At 43.5% G+C, this 17,882-nt stretch overlaps 2 protein-coding genes across 2 annotated transcripts; one reads left to right on the top strand and one right to left on the bottom strand.

Moving 5' to 3' along the window:
- Positions 1-5,265: 5,265 nt before the first annotated feature.
- Positions 5,266-15,157, bottom strand: HS6ST1 (heparan sulfate 6-O-sulfotransferase 1). The gene is made up of 2 exons (XM_065556071.1): positions 12,390-15,157; positions 5,266-12,276 (listed from the first exon to the last, which is right to left on the bottom strand). The coding sequence occupies exons 1-2, from the start codon at positions 12,479-12,481 to the stop codon at positions 11,568-11,570; spliced, it is 801 nt and encodes a 266-aa protein (XP_065412143.1). The 5' UTR covers positions 12,482-15,157; the 3' UTR covers positions 5,266-11,567.
- Positions 15,155-17,645, top strand: LOC135973326 (SRRM2 protein homolog rsr-2-like). Its single transcript, XM_065556070.1, has 2 exons — positions 15,155-16,077; positions 17,153-17,645. The coding sequence occupies exons 1-2, from the start codon at positions 15,531-15,533 to the stop codon at positions 17,599-17,601; spliced, it is 996 nt and encodes a 331-aa protein (XP_065412142.1). The 5' UTR covers positions 15,155-15,530; the 3' UTR covers positions 17,602-17,645.
- Positions 17,646-17,882: the final 237 nt, after the last annotated feature.

The raw sequence follows: 17,882 nt of genomic DNA, 5'->3' as shown, positions 1-17,882 counted from the left end.
TATAACTGATCACACAAGTCAGGGTCAGAAGGCTATACCGAGAGAGAGAAAGCATGCTGGGTTCTCACCAGTCCGTGAAGCTTGAATCGATCAAGGATCCCAGGTGGTGGTGGTAGCTGGGGGTCCGGAGTGCTGGAGACTGGCAGAGCCCCTAGCATGATCAGTCAGGAGAAGATGAAGTCTCAATGGAACTGATGCAGATGTTGGATACAGGCCTCAGAACACTTACTTGAGAATGGATAGGGGTTTTTGTAGGGAAAGAAACAATGATTCAAGGGAGAACACTAGATTTGTTTATGGGTAAACTGATGGCTCAAGGGAGTATACCAAAGTTGTTTTGTTCAGGATAGACAACAGGAACAGCTCATTCCTGACTATGGGCCGTGTTCCTTCCAGGGAGCTCACAATGCAATTAGGCAGCTTCAGTATTTTGGATGCTAATAAAGGATTTATTACTAGAATTGGTCTGATAACTACTGAGCTGGGTGTATGCACGCATGGGTTCATTAACATCCGGAGCAGCGATTCCCCATCATGCAGTGCTTTCCTGGTCCCAGAGTTCTGTGCGGTTCATGCCTTGGAATCTCTGTTCTCCATTCTGTATGCTAATGAGGATGCCTCCCAGTCCAATCTCCAAATGAGGCTAGGGGAGTTTCCTGAATCCTGTCACCCTTGTCCAGAGGGGTTTAGGTTGTCTCTCCCTGCCTTTTCATAAGTCCATCTTCTGATCAGCTTTGGTTCAAGCGGGGGGGGGAAGGTCTTTCGTGATTCAGGCTGGGTACTGCACCCTGGTTCCCCAAGAATACAGAGCTGATAGTTACTATAGAGACTGTTACCTATTATTAATTATTATTATGTGTATTACTGTAGTGCCCAGGAGCCTCATTCACAGACCAGGATCCCACTCTGCACAAACACAGAACAAAAGACAGTCCCTGCCCCAAACAGCATTCCTGGGTCCCTCCTGATCAGAGCCTGTGAAATAGCACAGTTCCTATTTTGCTCTTTGGGTTCTGGGGCACCCTATAAAACGAAGCCCAGCCAAACTCATTTCGTCAGGGGCCTATACCTGGATTTATGCCACTGAAAGCAACCCGCCTCCTCCCATTTGCTTCCTTTGCACCATTACTTCCCAGAGAGAAGGCAGGTTTCTTTCCCCTCCTGCCTTTGCACCCTACTCCAGAGTAACTAAAAAAAAAAAAAAAAAATGCAGGAAAGAGTGGGGTGAACCTGTGATGGAGCAATCGGCCACAGGCAATGCAGACAGCCACAGGCAGCTTTGGGGAGTGTCCATGTAACAAGGAATGGTACTTGCACTAATTGCCCTCTACTGAATTACAGTTTCCAGGGAGGGCAGCCACAGGGTACACATTATACAACTGGCTTCTTCCAGCTGGGAGAGTAGCCACTTGGCCATTCTTACCTGGGAGCAGCTCTATTGCCACCATTTTCTCTGGAACCAGGGGAATCCACAATGTTTGCTGCTGAGAGCTAGACTCCATTTTGGACCAAAGTGAGTGAGAATGGGCTAGGAGCTGTGTGCAGGATGCTATTGATACCCTCATACAGCACCTCCTGCTGTTAGGAATGCAGTACTGAAGGGAGACAGCACTGCTGCTTCCCACTGAGTGGAAAGCCTAAGCCATAGGTTTGACAATTCTCATAATTTTATTGAGAGTCCCATTGTTTTTTATAGTATTCTTGAAGCCCTAGACCCTGGAGGCAGGTGAATACAATAGTATCTCAGCTTTCTAGCTATCATGGGTGTGGAGAAATGCTTGAATATGAGACACCCTCCCCTAACCCCTCCAGGTGCAAAAGCCAGAAGGCAAATAAAAAGAAAGGCAAACTGATTGTTTTTAAACAGGATTTTTGACTGCTTGGGGTTGACACCACTATAAAGAATAGAGACAACTTTATCAGTTTTGCTTGGTTTGTTTATACGGGTGGTATTTTTGCTGGTATCCCTTTTCTGCCCAGAAGGAAGTAAAAAAGGTGAGCAAGTGTTTTAATGGGGAAAATATACATAGAAGAAAAAGGATATTTGCATGGAGGAGGAGAAGGAGGTGGTGGCAACTGATTGGCTAAATCAAATCAGTAAGCAGAACCAAGTGACTATAAAGCTAAAGGGTTCATGCCAGTTCAGGGGCCCAGAGGTCAATCCAGGTTAGGCGCCCAGCAGAGATGGGAATTCAGTGTTGGTTAGAATCAGTCTTTTGGGGGTTTTGCCAGATTTTTTGTCCCCAAAGGTAGATTTTATTTCATTTGAAAGCTACTGTTGGAACTCTAACTCAAAGTGTATTTTTATTGGATTTCAAATTAAGTCTTTTTTTATATCCTTACACTCTATTCCTGATTACACCTGCCTTCACTCTCCTCACTGTATTTGTGAATCCATGACCCATACTAAACTGTTGCATGACAGACCACTCCCCCCCAGTTGTCTCTTTCCAGCATTTCTAAGGGAGGCACTGATATGCCACATGAAATTAACACAGATTTGTACTTGTGCCCAAATGCAGCTCTCTCTTGTCATTCCTTCCTTTTCAAACAAAAGCTATGGAGTGACAACAATCCAATCCCTTGTGCTTCTCTTCTGCCTGATTGAGTAGAAGAATACCAACATAGAATATCAGAGCTGGAAGGGACCTCAGGAGGTCACTCTAGTCCACCCCCCCCTGCTCAAAGCAGGACCAATCCCCAGACAGATTTTTGCCCCAGATCCCTAAATGGCCCCCTCAAGAATTGAACTCACAACCCTGGGTTTAGCAGGCCAATGCTCAAACCACTATGCTATCCCTCCCCCTGAAAAAATATGTTGGAAGGGACCTCAGGAGGTCATCTAGTCCCCCTTCTCAAAGCAGGGCCAATCCCCAGACAGATTTTTACCCTACTTCCCTGAATGGCACCCTGAAGGATTGAACTCATAACCCTGGGTTTAGTAGGCCAATCCTTAAACCACTAAGCTATCCCTTCCCATATCCAGGGCACTGGGTGCATGGACGCAGCTATTCACTGTTAAGGTTGAAAGCCCTCACAGCCATACATGACCAGTTCCCTATACAGTAGAACACCAGAGTTACGAACTGACCAGTCAATCACACACCTCATTTGAACTGGAAGTACGCCATCAGGCAGCAGACACACCAAAAAAACCCCAAAACAAACAAAAAAGCAAATACTGTACAGTACTGTGTTAAACAAACTACTCAAAATAAAGGGAAGGTTAAAAAAAGACTTGACAAGGTAAGGAAACAGTTTCTGTGCTTGTTTCATTTAAATTAAGATGGTTAAAAGCATTTTTCTTCTGCAGTAAAGTTTCAAAGCTGTATTACGCCAATGTTCAGTTGTAAACTTTTGAAAGAACAATCATAACATTTTGTTCAGAGTTACGAGCATTTCCGAGTTATGGACCACCTCTATTCCCAAGATGTCCATAACTCTGAGGTTCTACTGTACCTACTTCAAGTTTGCTTGGCCAATCAATCAGCATGATAGCAGCAAGCAAAATCTTCCTATCTATACAAAGCAGCAGAGCTGTTCCTCAGGTTGAGTGAGAATCGGATCAGCTGGACGGTCCTTTTCCATTCGGCTCAGTAGAAACAGAATGATGACCTCAGATACCAGGGATAGTTCTGCAGCAACTTATAGTATGTACGTGTAGCCCATTCCTCTTGTTACTCGTTGTGCTACTTGCATCCCAATATCAATGAAGGAACTTCAGGCAAACTTCTGTGCAATGAGCTGTGACTACACATTAGGGGGATGGGGGAGGGGCAGAAGCCAATTGGTGCTTTCATACTGATGAGGTTTTGAATCCTATGGGAGACTAGACAGCAAACTCGGAAATGTTGTAGTTACTGCGTTTCAAAATGATTTGATGGTCAAAACACTTGGGATGGTGTTTCTTTAACCTTTTCTCTGTACCATAAAAATGTGCTTAGATGATACCTCAGTGGATCATTTTCTTACTGACATGTACAGATAAATAGACTTTATTGCTTAACATCCTTTGGCTACAGATGGCACCTGTAACACTTGTAAAACTTGTACCACTCACATTTGTAATATTGGTTTAATCTGCAGGAAGGGTGTGGACGTTGCTGATTTTTTCAACCATTTACTAATGCAATGGGGGAAAAATGGTGAAGGGTTAAATCTAATCATCTCGTCAGGGAGCAGTATGAGTTTGTGGTTACAGCATGGGACAGAGAGCTGGACTCTAGCCCAAGATGTGCAGTAGATTCTCTTCATGACTGAGAGTAAATTATTTATCATCCTCTGTTTACTTCAGCTTCCCCAGAGAGCAAACTGAGATGGTACTTCCATATTGGCGCTTATCAGAACATAACTTGAAATCTAGCTTTTTTGGGGGGAGGGGTAAGTCCTTCTGAATGGGAACTGGGGCAATGCTGTCTTCCTGACTCTACAAAAATAAATTAAGGGCCTGATTTTCCACTCACTCCCATCAGTTTTGAAGTCTTGATTTACCTGTGGTGTGAGAGGAAAATCAGACATTATAGTTCTTAAGGTATAAAGCTATATTCCTTTGTATGTGACGTTAACTCTGAAGTCTAGTGATGCTTGTATAAATGTCAGGATTATTAATTATTGCACCGGTGGCCATTTGAGAAACATCTGATTACTCTCTGATTGTAAGTGGAGTTTGGGACTGTGGAAGGAGCTTGTGTAGAATATCATCATTTCCCCCCCTTACTCTTAAACCTTACAACTGGTTTCCCAATAAATAAATAAAACATTTTTTAAATGGTTGCTGTGCTATTTAGCACAGTATAGTTTTATTTCCTGCTTGGAAAAGTAACTCTCAGAATAGTTTTTTGGGAATATTTTCAAATATAAGACAATTTCCTGTGAATGTTCAAGTTTTGCTGAACATTCCTGCCTATAAATTTGTACACCAGAATATGTGTGAAAAGCAAACAGGATGGCGGGATGGGTGCATGAATTTTCAGAGTTAAAGTAAACTCATTTAGAAAGTTGAATGACCAGTGGCAGGATTTTTTTGCTACATTTTGTGTGACGCTAAGGATAAATGGGCTGTACTGCTTCTGTTTCCTTAATAGGAGTGTGAGTTTTCTGTGCAGAACATCTGAAACCAAGGCCGCTCTATTAGGCCCACTGGCAGCTTTATTACCATGTAATACAGCAGAGTGAGGCATATCACATTGTCAAAATGGCAGCCAAATCACTGGAGAATACAGGTTCCAAAAGGCCAATGGTAAGGATAACACACACAACAAAGGCTCGGTTTTAGGGTTTATTTCATCTGCTAACATTCATTCTTGATCTAGACAAAAACAATTAGATTATTATTTTGAATCAATTTTTTTTGTGTGGAAAGAAAACAAACAAACCTTAACACTTCTTTTTGTAGGATGCTATAAATAAATATATAAAGCTTTAAGTGGTACTTGGCTTAAGTTAAACAGTTTTTTTAATTCCAAAAATGAAAGTGCAAACCATACAGATTCAGCCCAATGGAAACACTTAGGTGGATGGCCTCAGCCACTATGCTTTTTAAAAGAAGCTGAATCTGTTTGATCTACAACTGGGGGGAAAACAGGAGTGAAGGGTTTTATTTTAATTTTAGTTTTTACCCTCAGTCACACAACTCCTAGAGATAAGAACTGAGTTCCTTGGTAGATAAAACACACAAGAAAGGGGAAGGAAATGAATGCTCCGTCTCCATTGTCCATTACCTCTGCGGTACTCCTTGTACAGCAGAGTGGAAATTAAAGAGAACACAAGTGAAACCTCAGACAAAAGCAAATGACATCAACACAAAATCAGATCCATTACCAATAAAACTGGTGGTAAATCCTGTGGCTGCTGTTCATTTGCGTGGCAGACTATACACACACAAACTTCACATCTGAGTTGTTTTTTTAAAAAAAGCAATTAAAATGAATGAAAAGGGGCAATAAAAATAAGTTAAAAACATATTCCAATATGTACAAAACAAATCATGCTCAGAAACCATTTTAATATAAAATTAATTATAGTACAGCTCTCTCAATCCAGTATGTAGAAGGGACCCCTGGGAGGGCTGAGGAAGTGGGGACTTGGGGGAAGAAAAAGGCTTGATTGCAAATCATGCTTTTCATCTTGGATGGCTAAGAATTGTACTGAAAACCACCACCCTTAGGGTGGGCAAAGCAAGCTTTAATACCCAGGTGGTTATAAGGACCACATTCCCCTTGCCAGAGTTCCTGTAGATAGGACAAACAGGCAGCCACAGATAACTCTGATTGTGTGTGAGGGACCCACTGATCATTGCTTTAAACAGGAACTACTGCTAACTGAGCTGTGCTTTAAAGGCCTGGCTCTAGTAGCATTCAGCCAGTTCATTTCTGCTACTGAAACATGATATGCTAATATTAACAAAAACGAGAACAAAAGCTAACCCAGTAGCACTGTGATTTGAATGCAGCAAATTATGTGGACTGCATACCGAAACATATCCTTTGAAATACTACATTTAGTAAGCCTGTGTGCAGATTACTGTAGTGCTACCTATTTGTTACCTTCAAAAAATTCAAGAGGGGGAGGCTGGCTCAAAGAATTGGTAATAAAGGGCAATGGAGCCTTTTAACTTTGTCACAAATTAAAGTCATACCTTGCTCAGTAATAACACGGTCAATACCATATGATAGCTGTTCAGTGGTCAAGTGAGCAGGTGATCTCTGTGCCTCAATCTAGTTTCTAATGGACAAGTGTCTGCATCGCTATTGACAGCTGTACTTTCTTGCTTGTGATGCCAGCAGAGGAACAAAGCTAAGAAGCGAATGACCATGGAGTCTGAATTGTAAGAACGGTTCAAAAAGCACACTGGAGGCTTTTGATGCTACTGCCTATGCTGTCCTTTTGTGAATAGACATAGGACTATAGGTGCTGGAACTAGGGGTACTGGAGGTGCTGCTGCATGCCCTGGCTTGAAGTGGTTTCCATCATATACAGGGTTTTCAGTTTGGTTCAGTGGCTCTCAGCACCGCCACTTCACAAATTGTTCCAGCACCCCTGCATGGGACTGCAGCTTGCAGGAGTGACACAGTCTGAATCACACTAAATTCACTCCAAAATTTTGCTTTTAAAGTGTTCTAACACAAATTTGGGCAGGGATGCTATGGAAGAGAGCAGCCTGAGAAGAAAGGAAATAAAGACCAGAAAAATGTGCTAAATTGTATTTAATTCACAAAGAACCCTTTGTTGTGAGATGTTTTGCCTACCTCTACAATGTAAGATACAACTGACTGGGCAAAAAGTTACAGGACACAGCATCCTTTCCAGTCAATACTGCACATTTTTCAACGGGCATGGCGAAAAGGGGCACCTAATTGGCTGGCTAGTGTTTGTGTGGGCAGGAATCTCATTCACTATAACCATTCAGATTCAGGCTCATCAGCAACAACACACTTCAAGCAGTGAAGTTTCTCTTTTCAGGAGTCTAAAAGCACACGGTGGCCTGGTTCTTGCACTTATAGCTGTGCAAAGTGAAAGCGACGTACTACTGGATCAGAATTCTCTGCACACTGGTGGGAGCATGTCACACCTCTTTTTGCACAGGTGTAATGACAACATAAACTCTAAGAAAATGGAGAGTCAGGCCATGGTCGTTCATGGTGCCAACAATGCAGCTCCAATGTAACCACTCACACTAAGCATTAATGCTTGGATAAATTCCCATTAACACCCCATAAAGATCCCAATTGCAGTGAAGACTTTCCCTGGAAGCTCCCTGCAATCATAGCAGGAAAACAATGTAATAGCGAGTGTTGTATTGACTTGGGACCGGATTCAACTCCCATTGAATTCAATGGGAGTCTTTGTCACAATCTCGCAATTGTCTTCACTACACCTATTGCTGTTATGAAATATTTCCTTGCTTAATGAAGAAGCATTGTATATAAGAAGCTCTAATTGTATAGAAAGCTCAGGGAGCAGCAGGGGAGATGTATTGGAAGAGAGGGGCACATATTTAACAACAACAAAATATCTGGCCAATAATTCCACTGGAGTTTCTTAAAGCAGATGGTGTCTATTAATTTTAAAACTACACATACATTTTTCATGTTATTGTAGCATCAGATAATCTGCTCCTAAAAACTGGTACCACTCCAAATTGTAGTACATATAAATCACAATAAACTACATTCACATTATGTCAAAGAAGCTCCTTTAAGCCCACTAAAGCAAGAAAATTCTGTGTCAGACAAGTGATGTATCCTACAGCTTACTGCCTGGCACCCAGCCCTTAAGAGTAAATTAGTGTAAGGTCTTTGGCCAAACAACTGGCCATAGCGGGCTGGGTATCCTTTGTTTCCTTTAATCACACTTAGAATTTATTTTTGCACCACTTTGCACTAGTTAACCCTCACAAAGCTTCTTTGCAGTAAGTATTGTTATTCCCAATGAGCAGATGGGGAAACTGAGGCAGAACTGAAGGGATGTGTCCGAGCCAGGATTTGAACATGGAAATTTCTGACTCTCTGGACTGAGCTCAGACCACTAAAAATCATCATACCTCTCTCTTCTTCCTTTTGTGGGTTTAAGTGAACTGTTAACAATACTCTGTAGTTTCATTTCATTTGTTGGTTACTGTAATATATTACAAAGCAAATGTTGAAAAGAAGTCTACCCCTGACACGCTCTTGAGGTCAGAGGTTCCTTCTAATTTTGAACCATGTAGACAGATCCACTAAAATTCAGCCAGTTATTTAGAGCCCATAATGCAGAAATAACCTAGCCAGACTGGGCCAAATTCTACTGCCAGCCTTGCTCGGGCAGCTCCATTCATTGTCAACCTTTGTGTAAATGAAGGCAGAATTTGGCCCTCAGTATAATAATTGTTCTCAGAACTCAGTACCAGTGTATGTAGTACTGCACAGCATGCTCTCTTGTGGAGCTGTTTGGATGCGTACTTTGAATATGGATTAGTTTAGTAACTATTTGTGCATTATGGATCCATAACACTGAATGCACAGTGAGAAGCCTTCGGGTAAAGTTTGATAGTGTGCACATAAAACAGTTGCTTTTTATAGCTCGTGTATAGTTTTGTGGATAAACAGCCTGTAAAACTGCATTTTGTAAAAGTCAATGTTTTCTTTAGTTACAGCAACACACACGAGCATTGGGAACCAGCAAGCATTGTTATTCCTAATCCTGGAATTTAGAGGTGAAGGAATGGGTTTGTAACACCCTCTGCCCCCAAACCAAATTCCTTTGAAGGGGAGGTTTTGCTTTCCACATTTCAGCCCGGAACAAATATTTATGGCCATGTTATACACCTCTGAAAACCGGGAGCGGTTCTTAATGGAAACACTGACAGACCCTTAAAGAGAACAACACTAGCAGGTGTTGATTGATAAACCTGATGTAACACAGCACTTCAGCATGTCTCACTATGGTTAAAGTTAAGATGTGTAAGTACTCTGCTGGCCCAGGCTGTGAGGGCCTGATCCAAACCCCACTGAAATCAAACAAAAGACTCCCACTGACTTCAATGGGCTCTGGATCAGAGCCATAATAGGGTTATGTTTTAACCCCAAGTGTTGCTCAGGTTTTCTGTCCAGATGCTCACAGTTTATGTCTTGGAAATCAGGCAGCTCCTGCAGCAGGCATCCACCTCCCCTGCAAAACTCAATTTGAATTCTACAGTGTTGGTAACAGCATGCAAAGGCAGAGAGAGAATTAAAATACAAAGTGAGCAACACCTCAGTACATTCCTGTAAAGGGAAAGACAACTCTGTAAAAAGGACATGCTGGAGCTGAATATATCTCTCTGGCTCTCCTCCTGTGATTTCACTGTCATATTTGATCTGCAGTTAACACAGCCTCTGAAAATCAAGGTGTCTCCCATTTGATTCATACTTCACCCTAAACAGTAGCCAGTTCAGGTCCTAGGGGCCAAGTAATAATGGGTAATGTATGGAGCAGACAAAACCTGCTTCTTTTGCATGCTTCAGACCAACGCAGAAGTGCTTAGAATAGCAATAGCAATGACAAAAAATAGACGGATTTGAACAGAGTGTGGGGGAAATGTGACAATCCATTGCTGCTCTCTGAATTGATTTGAGTAGGCAGAAGCTGGTTAGACTGCCACAGACTGGGGAATGAAAGTTACCAGACTCTCTCAAAATGAGAAGGGTGCTGGTCTGATGAGGGCCTCAGACTGAAAACCATTACCATTGATTTCCCTTTCCAGGTTTATGAGTGCACCTTGTTTAAAATAAGATCTACAGAAAAGGCCATTCTGCCAAAATACAGCATGCACTGTCACCAGATTAATTCAGACCAGTAGCAGGAAATCTTATTGCCCTGGAACAAAGTCTCAGACTGCTCCCTTTGGAATCAGTGGAAGTTTTGCTATTGACTTTGGTGGGAGCAGGATTGGGAACATAATTTATCTTTAAAAAAATTAGCACTTTTGAAATTTAGGTATGTGTAAGTATGTGTTCTCTGTAATTAAGATCTCATTTCACACACACACACATCCCAGCAAAATAAACATGTCTCCATTCATAACTGAGTACTTGCAGGGTATTACTAGAACTCTACCTGATGCAGGTCCATGCGGGAGTGATGCTATTCTCTCTCTCTGCTTGGCTTGTTTCATGTACAGAAAAGGATTTTCATGTGCTGTTTACAAGTTACATTGATTAAGGAATGTACTGCACATGGGAAGGGGTGACAAGATTCCATCTGTGTTTACGTGTGTGATTCTACATGGAATTTGGTTGGCTTTTATTTGGCTTTTGGAACTTCTTTGTGAAGCAGAAGCTGGAGAGGTTTGTGCATGAATTCACTAACTATTGTTACTATGGTAAAGTGGCATACATGTGCGACACCAGTGCAATGTATCAAAACCATTGTGCTAAGTATATATTCTAGGCCACAGTCAATTTGCTTTAATGTTTCTCATCCTCTGCTGTCTTTCTTCTTTTATTTTTATTCTGCTCCATTTTCTTGACAGTGGTTACCATTTGAGTCTAAGCAGCTGCCCCTGTGGCTAGATCATGCCCTAATAGCTGAGCATGCAATCAACCTTGCCACTACTATCCTTACTTTAGCAAAACAAAAATAACGCCCCCATTAACCTCCCCCCACAAAAAAGAAGGGAAACAAAGGGAAACCTTGATTTAAAAAATTATCTATATACATGTGTGTGTTTGTATATCTGTCTTTATACTCAGGGGAAAAACAGATTAATAAAAGATCCTACCTCTGCCATCTGTTTCTGAATTTGGGAGGATAAGAAACATTACATTGTATTTGGCCTCAAAAGCGGGTGGCTGAATTTGTGCATTTTTAAATCTGAGTTTTAATGTTGACCCTTTTTTATTTTTTAGGTATTTATTTATTTTTTTAAGAATCTCATTGGTCTTGTAAGAAACAGTAAAAAGACCCATTGTTTAAAGAAGAATGCTACCTTCTGTTTTACAGACTTGCTTTTAAATAAAAGATTTGTTGGGGGTGCTTTTGTATTTTTACTTCCATGATCTTTTAACAGGAAACCCTAGAATCCCATTCAGTATAAAAGTCTGCCTAGGCTACCACTTCTCTATAATATGGCTCATGTAGTCCTCAGTGGGCAAGCGTCCTTGCTCTTCTGTCTCTTCCTTGGGAAGTGCCTCGTTGGACCGGTGAAGAAGCCTCTCTTCCCGATTCTTTATCCTTTGCTCCATCCTCTCCAGCTGCCGCTTGTACTGGTAGCGCTGTTGGAAAAGGTCCTTTGCATAGTCATAGAGCTGCATGTCCAAGTCATTGAGCTCCTCAATCCTCCGTATGGTGTTGTTATCCACCTCCACTCCGCCTGCCCTTGTACTGTTGTACTGCATGAAGGGCCTGATGAATTTCAGATTAAAAGTTCTCTCAAACAGGTATTGAGTCTTCCTCTGGAACTCTGTCAAGCCAAAAAAGGCCATGTCTCTAAGGTTCTTCTTTGCGCTCTCTAGCAGGATCTGTGCTCGCTTGTTCTCAGGGATAAAAGACATGTTGTAGCAGCCCACCAAGCTCAAGTCAGCCAACATCCTCACTTGGCGGTTGTTTGCCAAGTTATACGGGCAATCCATGAACTCCTGCAGCGTGCATCCTGACCAGTCTGTGCCTTCATAGCATGATGGCAGCTCTTCAGGGGTTGGTGTCCGACCATCACACATATGCAAGGAAGTTTTCCAGGTAGCTCCACGTTGGACGTGCCTCCATTCACTGAGGTAACGGGACACAGGGTCTCTCAACAGCGTGATGTAGTAAAATTTTCTACAAGAAGAAGAAAAAAAAAATATTCAGCATGTGACAAACTGTTATGTGGTAAGCTGGGATTTATGGCACAGAACAGCAACAGTCAGTGTCTCAGCATTCATTTAATTTACCTCTCACAGATTCTTTTCTTCCCCGAATCTGTACTGCTAAGCAATCTGAGTGATACCAGGACTATGTTCTCCTCATAACTCGTCTTTTCCATTTTAGTCACACCAAGTCAGAACTCTCTCTCTTTCTCGGGGATATCACTTTCCAGCAACAGACTGCAATGTCAGAACAAATCATCAAGATTCAACTGATCCAGCAGCCTCATAGACCAACTTTGGCTTTAGGGTCTGACTGGCCTTTCACACTAACACGCACCTCCAGAGTCAGCCAAGACTCACTCTGTAGCACTGGCCAATAACTGATTTATTTATAAACTACCCAATCACTATCACCGCACCGATCTATTGAGTAGACCACCTAGCACTTTGTTTATCTCACTGCTGAACTGAAACACAGAAGTCTGCATTGAGAAATGGAGCAGCAACACTTTCTTTTTTAAAATGGGAAATCAGGAAGAAAAAACTCTCTGTAGAAACAGATAAGCAGAGAAAGTGAGATTCTACCCCCAGCACCTGCTAGCTCCCATTTCAGTTGATCCATACAAATGCAAACGAAACGTGAGAAAAATTCTGATATGCAAGTGGGATGGGTACAAAGGCAAGGCAGTCAAGAATAACATACATAGAGACAGAATATATTTTCAAAGCTCCGAGTGTAGTGGAGTGTATTAAAATGCAAATGGCACCTTAAACTGTATGTCTGATACCCTATGGTGTGCAAAGAGTCACTGCAGCCTCAGTTCATGGTGTGTGTGGCTACCCAAATGTTCATCTCTCATAATAAGGGTAGCCAATTACCAGTTCCAACTGGAGCCTGACCGCAAGGCCCACTGGAGTTTTTTCACTGAATTCAGTGGGCACTGGATCAGACCCTCGGAGTGAAAGGCTTCTAGCTGCTAAAGTAGGCAGGGTATTAGATCCACCGAGGTGCCCCAGGCTTATCCGGCTGTGTGATGTCATCTCCAGGGAGGAGCACAAGGAGCTTTACTGGAATAACACGAGACATGGGATACTTTGTATCTTGTCCTTCAAGAAGGATGTAGTGTGAGTACAGGAGCAGAATTATTTTCTTGCTAAACAAGTGTCTGTGGAATGCTGCTACGGCTTGCTGCATTACTGGGATGGCTAGATAGATATAAATGTGATGGACATTAGAGCAGGTTATGAGGGCACTGCCCTGTTTTTAGAGAAAATAAAAACGCAAAGTAAAAAATTCTGTCTTGGCTAAAGTTAGCGCACACTCATACTTTCCCAACGCCCTCAATATTATGCTTCCTAATGGTCACGCACATTGCTGTATGAGATGGAGCAATTTAAATGAAAGAAAATGCATCAAAGACCTTGCCCAGGAAATCTAATTGGGAAAGAAAACATTCTTTACACTTTCCTATTAATTCTCTAAGAGCCGCATCTAAAGCCCACAACAGTGAGTCAGAGTCTATCAACTTCAGTGGGTGTTGGATCAGGCCTCAATTACTCTTTCACTTTCTGTTTTTGTGACCACAGCTGGTAAGAAAGTCTGCTATTCATGGAAGGTTTTCAATCTCACCCCGCTCCAGAATAATTGCATTGTCTAATAGAGAAACACTGGATGCGGGGGAGGGGGAGGAAGGGGGAGAAGGAACCTCCCTTAAGTTTCTTTCTCTTCCTTTTACATTGCAACCCATAACAACGATTCATCTCGCCTGACTGGGATGCAGCTATGGTTTATATAAGCAGTGCTAAGAAACCTCTAACAGATGGGGATAAAATATGACAGTGGAAAGACCAGGAAAGCCCCAATGGATGCCAGATGTTCAAGTGACAGACCCGGACACTAAACACAGCTCACATTCTTTGACGTGTGAACTGTAGTGGACTTTTTATTTATTTATTTAATTTAGTCCCATGGAATCCAAAGGGCATTTTTCATGAAGTAGTTATAAAACTGTATCTTATGCGGATAACGGTAGCACTTAGAAGCTTCAATCAAGTTCTGGGTCTCATTGTGCTAGGTACCATACAAATACATACGAAGAGATAGTCCCTGCTCTGAAGAGCTTATAATCTAAGTAAGCAAGGGTGGGGAAAAAGGAAGTATTAGTATGCCCATTTTACATATGGAGAAGTGTGGCCCAGAGAGATTAAGTGACTTGGGCAAAGTCACACAGGAAGTCCATGGCAGAGCTAGGAACTGAATCTGAATATCCTGAGCCACTGTCCAGTGCCTTAACCACAAGACCATCTACTGGCCGACTTCTTAACTGCAGAGATAAAATGTACCTAGTATACGAAGAAAAACTAAGATTACAGATGATGCCCCATATAATGTCTTGAAATGCCAACGTTCCATTAAAACCGAGAAAACCAGCAGTTCAGCATTACTATGCTACATCCTGGTATCGTGCAAAAGCTGCAGTAGGGCACAGAAGTGAAAGGATTAAAAAGCAATATCCCCTTCTCCCCAGGATGACTGCAAAAGCTATTTTAATGGAGGGGGAGTACTAGCAAATATTTTACAATGTGTGGTCTCTCGCTAAGATTCCAGCAATGGGTGGCATGGTGGGTATGGTGGGCACAGGAGACCGATGATACTGGAAGATTTGGAGGGCTCACTTTCCAGCACAGCAGAAGATTGAAGTAGCAACCACTTCTCCTCAAAAGATAGAAACTGATCTGCTGGTGAGGAAGGAGGATGCACATCTGGGGACTGGAATACCAGCAGCAGGACTAGGTGTTTGGTGATGCATTCAGAAACTATGCTGAGCTAAGGACAATGTCTTAGGCCTGGTCTACACTACGACTTTAATTCGGATTTATCAGCTTTAATTTGAATTTACCCTGCAACCGTCCACACAACGATGCTATTTATTTCGATGTAAAGGGCCCTTTAAATCGATTTCTGTACTCCACCCCGACGAGCGGAGTAGCGCCAAAATCGATTTTAACATTTCGAATTAGGGATAGTGTGGCCGCAATTCGATGGTATTGGCCTCCAGGAGCTATCCCACAGTGCATCATTGTGACCGCTCTGGACAGCAATCTAAACTCGGATGCACTGGCCAGGTAGACAGGAAAAGCCCCGCGAACATTTGAATTTCATTTCCTGTTTGCCCAGCATGGAGAGCACAGGTGACCACAGATAGCTCATCAGCACAGGTAACCATGCAGGCTGATAATCAAAAAAGAGCACCAGCATGGACCGTGAGGGAGGTACTGGATCTGATCGCTGTATGGGGAGAGGATTCAGTGCTTGCAGAACTTCGTTCTAAAAGACGAAATGCAAAAACTTTTGAAAAAATCTCCAAGGGCATGATGGAGAGAGGCCACAATAGGGACTCTGAGCAGTGCCGCGTGAAAGTCAAGGAGCTCAGACAAGCCTATCAAAAAACAAAGGAGGAAAACGGTCGCTCCGGGTCAGAGCCGCGGACATGCCGCTTCTACGCCGAGCAGCATGCAATTCTAGGGGGGGCTGCCACCACTACCCCACCTGTGATCGTGGATTCTGGGTCGGGGATAGTCTCATCAGCGACGCCTGAGGATTCTGCCGATGGGGGACAGGAGGAGGAGGAGGATGAGGATGAGCTTGCAGAGAGCACACAGCACTCCGTTCTCCCCAACAGCCAGGATCTTTTTCTCACCCTGACTGAAGTACCCTCCCAAGCCTCCCAAGCCAGTACCCAAGACTCTGACCCCATGGAAGGGACCTCAGGTGAGTTTACCTTTTAAAATATAAAACTTGTTTTAAAAGCAAACGGTTTTTAATGATTACTTTGCCCTGAGGACTTGGGATGCATTCGCGGTCAGTTCAGCTACTGGAAAAGTCTGTTAACGTGTCTGGGGATGGAGCGGAAATCCTCCAGGGACATCTCCATGAAGCTCTCCTGGAGGTACTCCAAAAGCCTTGCCACAAGGTTTCTGGGCAGTGCATCCTTATTCCCTCCTCCATGGTAGGACACTTGACCACGCCATGCTTGCAGCAAGTAATCTGGTATCATTGCCTGACAAAGCCTGGCAGCGTATGGTCCCGGTGTTTGCTGGCATTCAAGCAACATCCGTTCTTTATCTTGTTGTGTAATCCTCAGGAGAGTGATATCACTCCTGGTAACCTGGTTGAAATACGGGAACTTAATTAAGGGGACAGAGGTGGCCGTTCCTACTGGGCTGTTTGCCTGTGGCGGAAAATAAATCCTTCCCTGCAGTTAGCCAAGCGCAGATGGGAAATTGGCCCTGAGTTTTTCGCGTTTGGCTAGCAGGGATCTTCCCTGTTACCAGCCACGCGGTGGGGGGAGGGGTACCGTGATCATCCCAGAGAATTCATGGCGGGAGGGGGGCGGCGGTGGGGGGGGGGTGGTTAGTTTGGTGCCTGCAGGGATCTTCCCTGATACCAGCCACGCGGTGGGGGGGAGGGGTACAGCGATCATCCCAGAGAATTCATGGCGGGGGGGGTGGGGGGTGGTGGTTAGTTTGTTTTCTGCTGCTGCTGAATGTTAACAGAAAAACCGCAGCACTCTACAGGCTATGCTTGGTATGTGGGAAAGGAGGGCGCAGAAGCTGTAAACCAATGGCTTACCATGGCCGCATGCAAGCCGAATTCTGTTGCCCAGACCTGTGATCTCTAGCAGCAAAGCCACAGGCACTCAGCATTAAGAGGCAAAATGCGACCTTGCACAGAAATCACATGTGCTATGTAATGTGAATAGTGTTGGTCACCGTGAAAGAGTATAAGCATTGTTCTGCAAAATGTAGCTTTTTAAACAATTCTCTCTTTTTTCCCCTCCCTACAGCAGCTGCAAATTCCTCAAGCCTCCCTCCTCCATCCCGAAGGTTATCACAGATAAGGCGTCGTAAGAAGAGAACGCGAGACGAGATGTTTTCTGAAATTATGGAATCCAGCCGCAGTGACAGAGCTCATCTGAATGAGTGGAAGGAAACAGTTTCAAAGTATAGGAAAGAAGCCAGTGAACGTGAGGACAGGAGGGACCAACGTGAGGACATGAGGGACCAACGTGAGGAGAGGAGGGACCAACGTGAGGAGAGGAGAGACGCTCGAGATGAGAGGTGGCGGCAGGAAGACCAGAGGAGGCAGGATGCAACGCTGGGGCTGCTGCGTGAGCAAACAGACATGCTCCGGTGTCTGGTGGAGCTTCAGGAACAGCTGCTGGAAAACAGACTGCCGCTTCAGCCCCTGTTCCACCCTCCCCATGTTCCGTATCCTCCTCACCCAGACGTGTAAGAACGCGGGGGGGGGGGAGGCTCCGTACACCTTCCCATTCCACCCCAGTAGACAGCCCAAGCAAAAGGCTGTCATTTTTTTAACCTTTTCTTAGTGGCTTTTTCCTTCCCAGCAATCCTCCTCCCAAATACCACCCGGGTTCCCTCCCTCTTTTTCTAATCTATTAATAAAGAATAAATGATTTTTAAATGATAGTGACTTTATTTGGTTTGAAAGAAAGCTGGGGGAAGGGGGAGGGTGGGTTCCTTACAGAAAATCAGTCAATAAAGGGGGAGGGTTTT

The sequence above is a fragment of the Chrysemys picta genome, chromosome 9 (assembly GCF_011386835.1).
Source record: "Chrysemys picta bellii isolate R12L10 chromosome 9, ASM1138683v2, whole genome shotgun sequence".
Lineage (NCBI taxonomy): Eukaryota > Metazoa > Chordata > Testudines > Emydidae > Chrysemys > Chrysemys picta.
The sequence above is the reverse complement of the archived record's forward strand: the minus strand, read 5'-3'. Positions and strand labels throughout refer to the sequence as shown.